Source organism: Capra hircus, chromosome 15, assembly GCF_001704415.2.
Source record: "Capra hircus breed San Clemente chromosome 15, ASM170441v1, whole genome shotgun sequence".
In the NCBI taxonomy this organism is placed as follows: Eukaryota; Metazoa; Chordata; class Mammalia; order Artiodactyla; family Bovidae; genus Capra; species Capra hircus.
Window position 1 is genome coordinate 64,145,228 of NC_030822.1, and position 17,340 is coordinate 64,162,567.

A 17,340-nucleotide genomic window follows, 5' to 3' on the forward strand; every position below is an offset into this window, starting at 1 on the left:
GGGAGACACAGATTTGGTCCCTGGGTTGGGATGATCCCCTGGAAAAGGAAATGGTAACCCACTGCAGTATTCTTGCCTGGATAATTGCATGGACAGAGGATCCTGGCGGGCTGCAATCCATAGGGTCACAAGAGTCAGACACAACTGAATATGCACACGCGCACCATTCAGAAGTGTTTTACAAGTATTAATTCATTTAATTCTCACAGCAACATTATTATATGAGGGGTATTGTTGTTGCTGTATTCTCTTTTTTTCTCATTATTCCAAGAAAGAAAATAAGGCACAGGACAGAAAGGTTAAGCAACTTGCCCAAAGTTGTACAGCTTTTGAGGTTACTCTATGACAGAGATTTGTTTGTCTCATGTCAGGATTTGGACTTGTGTTTAACCATTGGACTTGTGTTTAACCATTATGATTTCCTACCTCAGACATGCTGTACTGAGTCCTAATATTTTAAATACTCAATGTCTGAATTTCTGTAATAATCTTCACTAAAAATCTTATATATATATATATATATATATAATTTTCTACCTTGGTATAGAAAAAAAAATCAATCCATAACTGTGCATAGACAGCATGGAATGTTTAAAGCAAAGTTCCTGCTTCAGAGAGTTTACCACCTAACTGAAGACATCTACATTCATAAAGTAACAATACAAAGCAACGTAGTGGAGAAAATAGAATTAGAAATCAGACCATATGAGTGTCAATATTCAGCATCACCTTTTGTTATTCCTGTGGCTTGAGTAAGGTTCTTAACTGAGACTCAGTTTCTTCATCTGCAAAGAGGGAATGATAATCCCTATCTATAATCCCTATCTAAATCTGTTCTAAAGATCAAACAAGAGAAAATATTTTTTAAATATATTGAAAACTGAAAAAATGAGTAGTTTTGTTCAGATAAAATATAATATAAAATGTATTGGAGGAATTCAAAAGTGGGAAATATTATTGTGGGAAGCATAGTCTTTGAATTCAGTTCACTAAATATGAATCAATCTCTTATATGCTGATGCTATGTTAAGTGCTCAGGATACAAAGGAGAATAGTATGCTTTCTTAGTTATTTTAGAAAGTGGACCACTTCCAGGGTCATTATTTATATGTCTGTGAATTCCTGGTTTCCTAGATCAGGGTAGAAATTAAAAAGCGTGATTCGGGGAGGAAGGGTAGAAATCTAGTGATAAAGTAAAAGTAGAAAGAATGTAAACAACTTTGATATGAAATAATATGCTTCCCTGGTGGCTCAGAGGTTAAAGCATCTGCCTCCAATGCGGGAGACCCGGGTTCGATCCCTGGGTCGGGAAGATCCCTCGGAGAAGGAAATGGCAATCCACTCCAGTATTCTTGCCTGGAGAATCCCATGGACGGAGAAGTCCATGGGGTCACAAAGAGTCAGACACGACTGAGCGACTTCACCTCACCTCACCTCAATATGCATAATATCAGAGGTACATTAAAAATACCATGATAATTAATTCTTCCTGTGAGAACTGGAGAAGGACTCACAGAGAGGGTGATATAGGAACTAGACTGTAGGATATTTTCAGCAGAAGAGAAGAGAGAGCAAAGATCAGGAGCAGAGACACAGAGTTGTCAAAAGTGTACTTTTATTTTTTTTTAAAGAACAATAAAATCAAGAGAAACTGAAAAGAAAAGTGTTTGACATTTTGTAGAACTGTGTGTAGAGAGTTTGGAACATGGGGGTTAAAGATAATTGGGGAGAAAAAGCTTAAATCAAAATTTGGAAAAGGATTTTGACACTGTTTTGCTACTCAGAGGTGTTTTGCTACTCAGAGGGCTCATCCTCTAGGCCAGGTATGGGAAATAGGCTTCATCTTTTATGATAACTCTATGGCATGAAACACTCTTTGGAGGAAAATTTGGAGTCCAAGACATCCCTGACTGAAGACCAGTGTGTGCTGTGAGCCCCAGAGGATTTACCTTTCTTAGCCATATAATCGGAGAAGGCAATGGCACCCCACTCCAGTACTCTTGCCTGGAAAATCCCATGGACGGAGGAGCCTGGAAGGCTGCAGTCCATGGGGTCGCTGAGGGTCGGACACGACTGAGCGATTCACTTTCACTTTTCACTTTCATGCATTGGAGAAGGAACTGGCAACCCATTCCACTGTTCTTGCCTGGAGAATTCCAGGGATGGTGGAGCCTGGTGGGCTGCCATCTATGGGGTCACACAGAGTCGGACACAACTGAAGTGACTTAGCAGCAGCAGCAGCAGCCATATAATAACCACAATGGTGTGATCACTCACCTAGAGCCAGACATCCTGGAATGTGAAGTCAAATGGGCCTTAGGAAGCATCATTATGAATAAAGCTAGTGGTGGTGATGAATTCCAGCTGAACTATTTCAAATCCTAAAAGATGATGCTGTTAAAGTGCTGTACTCAATATGCCAGCAAATTTGGAAAACTCAACAGTGACCACAGGTCTGGAAAAGGTCAGTTTACATTCCAATCCCAAAGAAAGGCAATGTTCAAACAGCACAATTTCACTCATTTTACATGCTAGCAAAGTAATGCTGAAAATTCTCCAAGCTAGGCTTCAACTTCATGTTCAAGTACATGAACCAAGAACTTCCAGATGTTCAAGATGGATTTAGAAAAGGCAGAGGAATCAGGGATCAAATTTCCAACATCCGTTGGATCATAGAAAACATAAGAGAATTCCAGAAAAACATCTACTTCTGCTTCATTGAATACACTAAAACCTTTGACTGTCTGGATCACAACAAACTGTGGAAAATTCTGAAACAGATGGGAATACCAGACCACATTACCTGCCTGCTGAGAAATCTGTATGCAGGTCAAGAAGCAACAGTTAAAATCAGACGTGGAACAACTTACTAGTTCCAAATTGGGAATGCAGTATGTCGTGGCTGTATATCTTCACCCTCCTTATTTAACTTATGTGCAAAGTACATCATGCAAATTGCCAGGCTGGTTGAATTACAAGCTGGATTCAAGATTGCCAGGAGAAATATCAATAACCTCAGATACGCAGATGACACCACCCTTATGACAGAAAGTGAAGAGTAACTAAAGAGCCTCTTGATGAAAGTGAAAGATAAAAGTGAAAAAGCTGGCTTAAAACTCAGCATTCAAAAAACGAAGATCATGGCATGTGGTACCATCACTTCATGGCCAATAGATGTGGAAACAATGGAAGCAATGACAGACTATTTTCTTGGGCTCCAGAATTACTGCAGATGGTGACTGCAGCCATGAAATTAAAAGATGCCTGCTCCTTGGAAGAAAAGCTATGACAGACCTAGATAACATATTAAAAGCAGAGACATTACTTTACCGACGAAGGTCCATCTAGTCAAAACTATGGTTTTTCCTGTAGTCATGATGGATGTGAGAGTTGGACTATAAAGAAAGCTGAGCACTGAAGAACTGATGCTTTTGAACTGTGGTGTTGGAGAAGACTCTTGAGAGTCCCTTGGACTGCAAGGAGATCAAACCAGTCAATCGTAAGGAAATCAATCCTGAATGCTCATTGGAAGGACTGATGCTGAAACTGAAATTCCAATACTTTGGCCACCCGATGTGAAGAACTGACTCATTGGCAAAGACCCTGATGGTGGGAAAGAGTGAAGGCAGGAGGAGAAAGGGACAACACAGGATGAGATGGCTGGATGGCATCACCAACTTGATGGACATGAGTTTGAGCAAGCTCCAGGAGTTGGTGATGGACAGGAAAGCCTGGTGTGCTGCAGTCCATGGGATCACAAAGAGTCAAACACAACTGAGTGACTGAACTGAGCTGTGTGGGAAACATCTTTAGTATCTTGGATGAATAGGGCTGACCTTGAAGTAGATCTGGGCAGAAATCTAACCAAAAGAGGTTATATTCACGGTCTTTAGGTGGTAGAAATACTTCCCACCTAAAGAAGTTTGTCTCTTCACCTTCTTGTTCAGTTCATGTATTTTTTATTTCATTATAAATTCAGTATTAAAGAATGTTATCCAGGAGGCCAGAAAGAATGTACTCCAGTCCACTTAAAGGAAATCTGAAGTTCATTTGAATGTTAAAATGACTGGGAGACACGTTGCTTACTGTCTCTTAATCAAATATATCCACTCTGTAACAAGTACCAAAACTACAGGTTTGGGAAGAATAGACTTATAAGTTCATGGCTTCATGTTATTAGCACAAATAAAGATTTGGATGGGACTTCCCTGGTGGTCCAGTGGTTAAGAATCTGCCTTGCAATGCAGGGAACTCAGGTTCAATCCCTGGTTGCAGAACTAAAATCCTGCATACTGGGATACAGTCAAGCCCAGGCATTGCAACTATTGAACTTGAGAACTCTAGAGCCCAGAAACCCAACTAGAGAGTCCATGCAGCTCAATGAAGGTTCCCATGTGATGCAATGAGGATACCATGTGCTGCAACTAAGATCCAAGGCAGCCAAATAAATAAATCTTGTAAAAAGACAATAGGTAGGGCATAAGAGAGAACACCTTGATGCACTGTAGAGAGAAAAGTGTAACTGTAACTGATCTGATTTCTCAATTGATTAGTTTCTGGTTTTATTATCTCCAATTGGTATATCCCTATAGTTATAATGTTCTTCTAATATTTGTTTACTTCTGAATTTAATATAAGTATATTAAATTATATCCAATAGCCAATAAAATATCATTGGATTATTTCTTTCTTATTAATAAATATCCTTTGTATGTATTAAATTATGGCTTGCCCCTCATTTAATGGGCAAGTCAATGAAATTTAAGCAGGGCTTCTTCTATAAGGAGTAACTGATCTAGATTTTAAGAAAGAAAGCAGACAAGTATAAAAATATTATACTAGATTATGGGAAATGCAAGGATTAAGAGAACCTAGGCTTTAGATTTGGACAGACCTGTGATGGAGAAGTTAAAAAGCTGGAGCTTTGGAAAGATTAGAGATTTGGTCTTAAGCATTCAAGATGAGATGAAATGTGATAGCAAATATCAAATAAGATTCAAGAGGCAGGGACTGGGTAGAAAGTGAACTGAAATCAAAGATGACAAAAACAGATGGAGAGATAGTCCATTTTCCTGGCAGGAAGAATCAATACTGTGAAAATGACTATACTACCAAATGCAGTCTACAGATTCAATGCAATCCCTATCAAATTACCAATGACATTTTTCACAGAACTAGAACAAAAATTTCACGTTTCATATGGAAACACAAAAGACTGCAAATAGCCAAAACAGTCTTGAGAAAGAAGAATGGAGCTGGAGGAATCAACCTTCTTGGCTTCAGACTATATTACAAAGCTATAGTCAAGACAGTATGGTACTGGCACAAAAAGAGAAATATAGACCAATGGAACAAGATAGAGAACCCAGAGATAAACCCACACACCTATGGGTACCTTATTTTTGACAAAGGAGGCAAGAATATACAATGGGGAAAGATAGCCTCTTCAATAAATGGTGCTGGGAAAAATAGCTACATGCAAAAGAATGAAATTAGAACACTTCTTAACACCACAAACAAATATAAACTCAAAATGGATTAAAGACCTAAATGTAAGACCAGAAACTATAAAAACTCTAGAGGAAAACATAGGCAGAACACTCAGTGACATAAATCAAAGCTAGATCTTCCATGACCCACCTCCTAGAGTTATGGAAATAAAAACAAAAATAAACAAGTGGGACCTAATTAAACTTAAAAGCTTTTGCACAGCAAAGGAAACTACAAACAAGGTGCAAAGACAGCCCTCAGAATGGAAGAAAATAAAGCAAAGGAAACAACTGACAATTAATTTCCAAAATATATAAGCAGTTCATACAACTCAAAACCAGGAAAATAAACAACCCAATCAAAAAGTGTGAAAAAGATCTAAACAGACATTTCTCCAAAGAAGACATACAGATGGCTAACAAACACATGAAAAGATGCTCAACATCACTCATTATTAGAGAAATGCAAATCAAAATTACAATGAGGTACCACCTTACACCAGTCAGAATGGCCATCATCAAAAAGTCTACAAACGATAAATGCTGGAGAAGCTGTGGAGAAAAGGGAACCCTCTTGCATTGCTGGTAGGAATGTAAATTGATACAGCCACTATGGAAGACAGTATGGAGATTCCTTATGACCCAGCAATCCCACTACTAGGCATATACCCTGGGGAAACCAAAATTGAAAATGACATATGTACCCCAATGTTCACTGCAGCACTATTTACAATAGCTAAAACATGGAAGCAACCTAGATGTCCATCAACAGATGAATGGATAAAGAAGCTGTGGTTCATATCTACAATAGAATACATTTCAGCCATAAAAAGGAACACATTTGAGTCGGTTCTAATGAGGTGAACGAATAGAGCCTATTATACAGAGTGTAGTAAGTCGGAAAGAGAAATATAAGTATTGTGTACTGATGCATATATATGGAATCTAAAAAGATGGTACTGATGAATGTATTTGCAGGGCAGCAATGGTGAAACAGACATAAAGAACAGACAGACCTGTGGACACAGGGGGGATGGGAGGAGGGAGAGGGTGAGATATATGGAGAAAATAACATGGAAACTTACAATACCATATGTAAAATAGATAGCCAATGGGAATTTGCTGTATAACTCAGGGAACTCAATCAGGGGCTATGGGACAATCTAGAAGGGTGGGAGGGAAGGGAGGTTCGGGAGGGAGAGGACATGGATGTACCAATGGCTGATTCTTATTGATATATGACAGAACACCAAAAAATTCTGTAAAGCAATTATCTTTCAATTAAAAAAATAAAATGGCAAAAAAAAAAAAAAAGAAAAGAAAAGAAAATGAACTAAAAAAAAGCAACTGGAATGGGAAATGGCCTTGTGGAGGATACCATGCAGAATGAGTTAAAGTGAAGTCAGGAGTGGCAGAGCCAGTGTGACAGAGGAAATGCAAATAGAATTTTGGCAAAAGGAAGTGAAGGGGTAGGAGTGGATAATTCCCCAAGGTTATAAAGACAAATTAAAACTTAAAAGAGCAATGATAGATTTAATGAAGTCAAGATAAAATTTGCTAGTAAAGAAGGTAAACAGCTCTCCATCTCTACATCATTCTCCTAAGTCCTATAAAACCAGCAAAGATTTAAAATATATATACGAGGTCATGCTTTTCAGCACCTTTTTTTCAGAACTATTAATCAGTTCCTTATGTGTGTCTGGAAGGTTCTACCATTTTACATGATTTCTGTGGATGGAAAATTTTTTAAAATTTAGAGTTAAAAAATTTATTTTAATTTAAATAAATTTTAAAATTAAAAAAAATTTTTAAATTTCTAAATCCATCAAGTTCACAAATCTGATGATCCACTACAAGTTTCAGCTAACTGCCTCTTGATAGAAAATAGGTACAATGTTAAGAAACCTAAAATTACAGCCACTGGGCCAGACAAACAACATTCCCCACTCAAGAGAAGTCGATTTCTTTCCATTTCCCAAGAAGCTCTGTAAGAGTTCTGTAGTGCTGTGTAAATTTGTAGGCATGTTTTGCAGAGACAGCCTAGATACCTTGCCTGAAAACTTATACAAAATGGAATTAATGTAAGTATGGGGAAGTTTGTGATCACCTGCAAACTGCAAAAACAACAAAACATTACAACTAGATAAATAAATGGTAGGAAAATTGATTTGCTGTCCTTAGATTAGGACTTTTAAGCTTGGGACATTTTTGTGGGAACATGTTGGCTAAAGAAGGTCCAAAAATAATATTACATTTTCTATTTTAAAATTAGCAGGCAAAAATATACAGTTCACCTCTGGAAAGCCAACCCACTGACAGTGCAACTGTCCCCAGGCCAGCAAGCATGAGGGAAGGAAGTACTGTCCCTCCGTGGGATGGTTCACTGCTAGAGGATGAGTTCTTCCAAGGTAAGTCTCTGCACTGAATTTCCTTTGGAATTCCCAGTACTAAAGGAAAGCAAATAATGATTACAGTTTATACTAAAATGCTCAAGCCCTGGTATTTTATTTTTGAAGTCCTCTTGTAATCCTCACCTGAAGAGGATGGGGTTACATTCTATTAACAGAAATATTTTTAAAATCTTATATTTAAATATAATGTAAGTAAATATTCTTGGATCAAGGCCTGATAAATCTATGGAATGGTAATAATGTTAATATATAAACTCAAGTAAAAAGATAAAAGGATATATCTTTAGACATATATTTATAAAGTTTACTATCCTTAATAGATTTTTATTGTTCCTGATTAGGGCCTAAATGCAGTGATGAAATCTAATTGTTGTTAAACTATTAACCTTGTAAAATAGATAACAATAAAGACTAAAACAGATTCCAAAAGTACTATATACCCATGGATCTTATTATGTAAGCATCACTCACCTTGACATAGTTTATTTTGTATTAAAATAAACCTGGCCATATGAAACGTGAAATCTGAAATCATTCACCAGCTTCAGTTTGCACAGTCAATGACATCACCTCAGCCCTATAGTTAGGACAAGCGGTGTGGTCACTGAGAGACCTGCAGCTGGATGTTCAATCTAGGCACTTCTTTCAGTAAAATGGTTCCTGGCAGAGAACTTGCTTCAGAGAAAAAAGACCCAGAGGAAAATTTCTGTTCCAAAACAAAGGTTTTGCCTAGTAGAGGAGAGCTATTTTTCATGAAGTGAAAAAAAAAAAACAAAAAACAAAAAATGACTGCTCTGAAAATAAAAAGGAGAACAGCAGACTTTTTCACCTTCAGAGTTGTGAGTCAAATAGCAGTATTGGGATTCAAGTGTTAAGAGTGGTTATCTCTAGGAAGAAGGACTCTAGGTGATTTGATCTCTTTTGTTATACTTTCCTGTATTTTCTATTATAACAACATATTTTTGTAGTCAACAAAAGACTTTAATGAGGAAAAAATACTATGAACAAGCTGAAAGAGAAAACGGAAATCAAAGAGATGTCATTATAATTTTTTTAAAGACAGATTTATGAAGATTTTTTTTCTTTTGCCCTGCCTTATATTTTGGCATTGCTCATTTTATCTGTGTATATAGTAAGTTATTTAGGGACAGGGGAAAACTAATCTTTTTTCATTAAAGCATTAACAGGATGATTCCCTAAAGAACTCCTTAGTTACAGATATTAAATGCTCAGGATTAATTCTTTTGCTGGCTATGCAAACTTAATGGTACCAACTAACAAATAAAATGGGATAGAGAAAATCTAGAATGGATATCAAAAACTTCTTCAATACCTGTCCTAAAATAATTGGCATATTATAAGTACATCTCACTTACATTCACTCAGATACTGATACACCTAATTTTCTCTGTCATTGAAGAGTTAAAATTACAATTTTTAACGACAACAAAGAGTGAAACATTTTATGTAAATCAGAAGGAAAGATTCTGTAAATGAAAAACTTCTTCAACAATTTAAATAATTTCCATAGCTTACCTCTCATGTCAGAGTTTATTTTTTAACATTTCTTCAAAATACACATCTACTCATTTGTTGTAACATGAATATGATGAAATATATATTATAAGATAGGTCTTAGGGCATCTTAAAACTTTAAAAGATCTTGATTCTATTTAAATTCTAACAGGTTTTTATTGAGGAAAAGATGTCAAATATGATTCAATAAACAATTCAAGGAAGAACCAACCAAGTGAAAATACCGTGATTTATCTGAGATCACAGAGACAGTGGTCCTAGTAAACATGAGCCCTGGGTCTTGGGTTGGCCTGCTAAGTCGCTTCAGTCGTGTCCGACTCTGTGTGACCCCATAGACGGCAGCCCAGTGGGCTCCCCTATCCCTGGGATTCTCTAGGCAAGAATACTGGAGTGGGTTGCCCTTTCCTTCCCCTAGGTCCTCGGAATTATAGGGAGGTCATTGGGGCCTGACTTACATACCACTCTCTGACCTTGCTACTGAGAGAAAAGTAAACATTGTTTGACAACAGCAACATCCTTGTAACATAATGAGCTCATAGTGAAATCATCTTTAGTTCATTAAAAGAAATAATGAAAAGTGAACTTTTGTGGCACAATGATTACATGTATGGACTCAGGAAACAGGCTTCCTAGATCTACTTCCTAGCTGTATAAGCTGGGCAATTTACTTAATTTCTTCATTCCTCAGTTTCCTCACTTATAAAATGAGAATAGTAACTACTAAACTTACAAGATTATGTGAGGATTTAATGAGTTAATCTATTTAGTGCTTAGAACTGTACCTGATAGACACATATAAATGTCTATTGGGTCACATTTTTTTAGGGGAAGCAAGCTACCATTAGTATATTATTTGATAGTATTTCATAGAACTTAAATTTTTACATATTGCTCAAATTCATCCAAATAAGTATGTTTATAAATTGGGTGCCAAATTTTTGGCAGTAATGTACAACTAAGTACAACTCACATATTATTTATAGACTTTCATTTCTTTTACAATCCCCTGATTTAAACACAGTTGGAAACATTATAGCTACCTAGTGACACAAAAGGTGCACTAAAAGAAATCATGATTACAGTCCTTATTAGGTGAAAAACAATGTAGCTATATGTTTTGAAGGCATTATGGAAGGTTAAATTTGAAAAAGTATGAAAAAGAAACTTCCATTGCAGCCTTGTAAGAGTTAAACTATCTTAAAGACATAATCAGTTAATGTCATAATGTTTGTGCTGATATGATCTAAAAATTATAAGTGATTATGCTTCAAGAAGGACTTTCAACAATTCAAATCATTTTGTAAAATCATTTACAAAAAAAAATGACATATATTCTCCTTTTATTTATTTTTTAAAAATATATTCTCCTTTTAGTTTTAGATGATTTGGATAGCAAACTGGCTCAGGAACAATCTCCAAGCTCAGTGAATACCAGAACACCTCTCAACATTGGATCAAGAACACAGTTCAGTCGTTTTTACTCCAGTGGGAGCAAATACAATAATATCACAGGAAGGCACAAAAATTGCTATAATGAAACTTCTAATATGTCTATCTATGATGTCTTAAGACCAGGAACCCCTAGGGAAGGTTTTAAAACCTTTTCTCCTAGAACAAGGACAATCTATAATATGTATAGGACAAGGGAACCCAGAATCTTAAAAGAAGATTGTGTACAAAACAATTCTTTTGGTAGTACTTCTCTGTGTTTTGACAGCAGGCAACGATCAGCTTCATCAGCTACAGGGTATTTCAAAGCAAGAAGCTTATATTTTCCAGCCACAACTCACAATAAGACTGGGTTTATATCACCAAGCCACCAACAAAGCCCAAAGAGAACTCCTTTATCATCTATCATATGGAATAGATCAGATTCTTCTAGAGATAGGAAGAACCAGGAAGAGTTCCTGGAGGCACCATCACCAATGGAAATTGACCCTGCTGACCAGTATATGTATCCCAGGTGTTTCCAGGAGAATAGCAGATATGAATTTTACCATTCACAGAGTGTTTACCAAAGTGTTGGTTTAAATGCCCCCATAGATAATGCAATGAGTCCTGACCCACTTGAGAACTCAGAAAATATGCCATTCTACCATGAAGATAGCCCATTTACTAGGTCTTTCTTTAGCAATACCTTTGGATGGAGCAGGGGACAGAGATTTGAACAAAATCCTTTTTGGAGCCAACAGGAAGAACATTCTTCTTCTGACTTTCATCAAAGCAGGAAACCATTTACTTCTTCTGACAGAGACTTTGAAATGATCTCCACTGAAGTAAACAGTGCACTAGCTGGTCATGGCCATAGTGTTCCTTCTCAACACTGGGGGTCATTTTCTTCTAGTTATAGAACAAATATTTCCAGAAACCAACAGATACCACATCCCTGGCAGTTTGATTCTCAGACATCCACATTGGAGAGCATGGAGGTGTCACAAGGTAATGGGAACCAGTCTACTCATTTCAGCCCAGCAAATGTTTGTTCCATAACTGGTGCAAGCTATCACATGAAATCTGGTGGGTTAGAATGTTCTCCTATGGAAATACATGTAAACAAAGAACCTTACTCATTTGGAATTGCTCAAACTCTAGCATCCCCATTCAAAAGTTCCTTCCCGCACATTCCTGATGACAGAGGGAATCCTCAGAGTCCTAACTTTCAGACTCCCACAGTCACTTTGCAGAAAATTAAGCCGGCCTCTCTTCCAAACAGAAACTATACAGAAGTCACTGTGACCAACAATGTTTCAGTTGATTCTCCACCTCTGACTGAAAGCCAAGCCAATATCTTGGTCACAGAAGTAAATAATGAGAAAGACTTGAAGGCATCTGTTTTGGAAAAAGACGAAAAAATAAACAAGATAGACCAGACAAACATGACAGGTGAAATACCCCAACTTGTTTCACAGACAGTAATTTCCAACCCTTTACCTGATGTTCAAAATCCCCTTTCCCAGGACTCAGACAAGAGCAACAGGTTTGTTTTTAATGCATCTACCACAATAAGTTCAAAAAGTTTGCCTGGAATCATTTCCAGGAGAGATACCTCCAAAATTCATAAAGCCAATGAACTAAAAAAAGGTAAGGGTTATACTGGGACCAGAAAACTTGACTCAACAACTTCCCTTCCTTTCATTCAGGAAAGCAGAACAACATCACTTTTTCTCAGCCCAAGTCAAATTTGTCACCAGGAATTAACAGTAAGTAATGAAGATATTTCAAGCATTATTAAAAAGAACCACGGGAGTTCTGAACATACTGATAATCAATACTCACAGTTTCCAGAAAAGCCTGCTCGTTTCCATACCAAGGAAGAACAATGTATCATGACTTATTCTACCAGCTGTCGCAAGTCAGATGCTGATCACAACCTGCCTCATAATTCTTTAGATCTGTCTTCAGGGGCACTACCAGATTCCTCACCGTCAAATGATTCTTGCCTTGATGCTCCGGTAATTCCTTCTACCACGATGTTCTGGAAATGTCCTTCAAACAAAGACTCATCTCTGGGAGAAAGAGAAGACACTGATTACAAGAACCAAAATAGTCAATTTTCCCTAAGCCACTTAGAAAACCAAAAGAGTAATGATAATCACACACCTGTACATAATGAAGAGGTTAATGTTGTCAAATGTGAGTCACACCCTCTTTTCAGGGGTGGAAAGGGAAAAGGAAAAATAAGAGAACGCATATCCTACATCGAAAAATTAAGCAAAACAGAAAGTAGATCAGTGCCTACAAGTGACAACAGCAGTCTTACTGAGGGAACTCAAAGCAATTCCAAGTCTCCTGAGCTTGATACAACTTATTGTACTTTACCAAGAAAATCAGCCAAGGATAACAAGGAGCCTGAAAGTACAATAATGCCTTCTTTGTTCAGGAACGAGCCAGTTGCATTACAAATCAAAAATAATATGGAAGATCCAGTAGGAAAGAACACTTCAAAAAAATTCAGTGCCAGTTATTGTGAATCAGAGAGCGAATGTTCCAAAGTAGTTTCAGACTCAGTCTCAGTAGCACTTGAAGCCACAGAAGGGATGACAGATATGACAAACACTGGATCTACTTCTGTTAGAAAAGGGCCACTTCCAGTCCTCATCAAGAGGGCTGTGTCATGGCCTTCAGAAGTGCTTTATGCCTCAACTGGAAGAGATGAAAGAGAAAAATGCTTGGTTTCCAATACAGATGCTTCTCCTATAACACTGAGGCCTAGGGAGAGACTCATTAACCCTCTGGGAAGTGACTCATCTGTTTGTGAGTGTTCTTTAAGCAAGAAACACCACCAGGAGGAATGCTTACAAGAATATACTGAAAAGAGTGGTAAAATTTCTGCCTCCAAGACAGGCATATTTTCCCATCCAAATGAACACCCTTTACCTTTTTCTTCAGATATGTCAGGACAAGAAAGTGGGAAAACTTTACATAAATTTAAGACTACGAGTATGTTTTCTGTTTCTGGTGATGAAGATAATGTGAAATGTCTTGAGGTAGTTTCAATATATTATACTCTACCAAGGAAACACAGCAAAAAATTCTGTGACCTTCTTCAAAAGTATACACAGAACATTGATTCACTTACGGAATCAACTAAAGTGGGGACTAAAACATCTCCCAGTGCTTTAGAAAAAGACCAACTGAATTGTTCTGTGCAAGACCAGTCAGGAACACCTTTGTCTAAAGATACCTCTGCTCAGGAGACCAGTCAGCTTTCTCATATCACTGAAAATATGACTGTTTTACAATTACCAAGTGTTGAGTCCTCAGAATCTACATTACAGGAAATGGCTTCTATTGAAGCAGATGTTTTTCTTCATAAACAAGAACCTAAAACTGGAGAAATTTCCCCATACAACTTAGCTAAAACACCTCCATCTGATTCACAAAGCAGGAAAGAGAAAGAGAAAAAATTGCAAAGTGAAACTGTGTTTACTTTACCAATGCTTCAGGAAAAAAAATTTACAAGAGAGAAATCTGAAAATCGTCCACGATTCATTAAATCAGATGACAGTGGTTTTTCTAACCTCCCAGCCCATTCAGAAGAGAATATTGAAAACTCCCGCATCATAAGAAGTTCTGGGGAGCGTACAGGTAGTAATACAGCCATTACAACTACTGGAAGTCTTCAAAAAGATATCACAGGCATAGTTACAGAGGAGAGCGCCAATGGATTGCAGCCTAGGGAAGTTAGAGGGGAAATTAGAACAGATTTCCCAAAAAACTCTGAGACACCACTTTCTGACTCAGAAAGCCAAGTCTTTGCTCTTACTCCAGCCTTGAGTAAACTACAGCTTGATGAAGAGACTTGTTCAAGTGAACAAGATTTAGACAGTTCACAGTCTAAACCCAGAGAACTACCTGAAAGAAGACAGGAGGTAAATACGACAGAGAGCAAGGCCAAGGATGAAATGCAGAAGTTGGCATGGAATCAATGCTCACTTCCTGAAGGAAGTAATAAAAGTAAAAAAATCTTGGCTGACCTAGAAAAAGGGAAAAGTGGATCTTCAGTTAAACACAGATTGGTAGTTATGTCCAAACCCAGCAGAAAATTTCCAGCTAAAGATTTCTACCCTAGAAGACATGTAGCTACTATCTTTCCCCAAAGTGGGAACAGTTCTGGCTTTAGCAGTTTGTCCCTTGGCACACCAGAGTGCAACCCACTGTCCCTTGAGCCTACTTTAAAGTCCACAGAAACCACAGATGAAAGCAGGTTAAATAATGATGGAATAAATGTGGAGAAATCCGAGAACCCTCTCCAGCTTACTGCAATACCCAATAGAGAAGCTTCTACACACTTAAGTAATCAGAAGTCCAGCAACATTTCACAATTACATCAAAACGAGTTTGAAAATATCTCAGAATCACAACCAAAGTGTGAGAATTCTGAGGATGTAACAGTTGCTCAGATTTTGGAAAGAGAATCAGGAGCCCTGGCCCAACCCACATTGATCAGCCTCAGGGAAGCAGACTTCCCTGACCGTCAGAGGAAGTCGAAACCCCCTTTTCAATTGGAGCCTGTAGAGAAATCTACGGTTTGCATCCCACTGACCAGTTGTCGGCAAGGACAAAACAGTGCTTCATCTCTGGAGTGTGAACGTCAGCTACACCCCTATCGTTCAGAGAGCTTAAAAAGCGTCAATGTACATGGTGATATACTACGAATAAGCCATCCTCCAAAAGTCAGAGAGCGCCATTTCTCTGAAAGCACTTCTATTGATGATGTCCTGAGTCGACTGACCCTTGGGAATGAATTCTCTAACAACAGCGGGTACAGTCGAAGATTTAAATCTTTTTCTGAACTTCCCTCCTGGGGTGAAAATGAAAGTTGGGCTTTGAACAACAGCAGGACAAAAATGGGTCCTAGGTCTGCAACAGCTATATCCAGGCCTATTGACTATGGGATTTTTGGGAAAGAACAACAGCTGGCTTTCTTGGAAAGTGTAAAGAGGTCACTCACACAAGGGAGATTATGGAAACCAAGTTTTCTTAAGAACCCTGGCTTCCTGAAAGATGATGTAATTAACCCTGCTAACCCGGCAGAGTCATCGACTCCAAATTCTCCTAGTAACCAGAGGCCAGAGGATGGCTTATCTCTAAGTGCGCCACTTAATATCTATGAAGAGGATCCAATAGACTCAGATTGTGCCACAGACACAACCACGGATGACGAATACTACTTGGATGAAAATGACAAGGAGTCAGAACTGTGAGCCTTTTTCAATGAAATGTATAGCCTTTTCACCAAAAGTTTATAATGTAAATAAATTGTAAATATGTATGTCTATGGCAAGGACAGATACTAAAAAAATCTAGTCTGGGCACTGCTACTGCTGCTGCCAAGTCGCTCAGTCGTGTCCGACTCTGTACGACTTCATAGACAGCAGTCCACCAGGCTCCCCCGTCCCTGGGATTCTCCAGGCAAGAACACTGGAGTGAGTTGCCATTTCCTTCCCCAATGCATGAAAGTGAAAAGTGAAAGTGGAGTCACTCAGTCATGTCCGATTCTTCGCGACCCCATGGACTGCAGCCTACCAGGCTCCTCCACCCATGGGATTTTCCAGGCAAGAGTACTGGAGTGGGGGGCCATTGCCTTCTCCAGTCTGGGCACTAACTGCTGTGAAACAATCCAAATTCTCTCCCCTCCCCACCCCATTCCCCACTATGTATAGACTTCCTGAATCTTAGAGCAATGAATTCTTGTTTAGTGTTTTCTTCCTCTGTATATATGCTTGGTCTTCTGCCACTCAGCCCCAAATTAATCTCTTAATTCATGATCCAGTTTTGGTTGTCTGCTCTATGTTCCCCCTAACTTTCTTTCACCTTTCCTATCCCAGCACAACAGCAAATCTCTGTATTGCATCTTCCAGTCCATACTCCATATTCATGATTGTTAAATAAAATGTAGGGTGATAACAATGGAGTAAGTATTATTATCCTGTTTGACTCATCAACATTTAGAAGGTTTAGAGTTTGGGTTTTTTGTTGTTTTTTTTTTTCTTTCCTTGAACAAAGATCAGGGGATTTCCATAAGGATATCTTGTTTTATCCATAGTGGAGAAAGGAGGCACATATTTGAAGTGCTTATTGTGAAGAGGAGAATCTCTAGTAAGCCAAAAAATATTGTTGTTGTTCAGTCATTTCCAACTCTTTGCAACCACATGGACTGCAGCACATCAGATTTCCCTGCGCTTCACTATCTCCTGGAGTTTGCCCAAACTCATGTCCATTGAATCAGTGGTTCTATCCAACCATCTCATCCTCTGTCACCCCCTTCTCCTCTTGCCCTCAATCTTTCCTAGTGTCAGGATCTTTTCCAATGAGTCAGGTCTTCACATCAGGTGACCAAAGTGTTGGAGCTTCAGCTTCAGCATCAGTCCTTCCAATGAATATTCAGGGTTGATTTCCTT

The 17,340-nt window shown here is 38.2% G+C and overlaps 1 protein-coding gene across 7 annotated transcripts in view; it reads left to right on the forward strand.

The window, feature by feature from the left end:
• EXPH5 (exophilin 5) overlaps positions 1-16,937 on the forward strand; it is a 92,792-nt gene extending 75,855 nt beyond the window's left edge. For 5 of the 7 annotated variants that reach the window (XM_018059823.1, XM_013969499.2, XM_018059826.1 and 2 more), the window contains 2 exons: positions 7,762-7,897; positions 10,811-16,937. In XM_018059823.1, the coding sequence (XP_017915312.1) occupies positions 7,762-7,897; positions 10,811-16,143 (5,469 nt within the window). In that variant the 3' untranslated portion in view covers positions 16,144-16,937. The remainder of the gene's footprint in view (positions 1-7,761; positions 7,898-10,810) is intronic. The other 2 variants (XM_018059824.1, XM_018059827.1) reach the window with 1 other exon arrangement.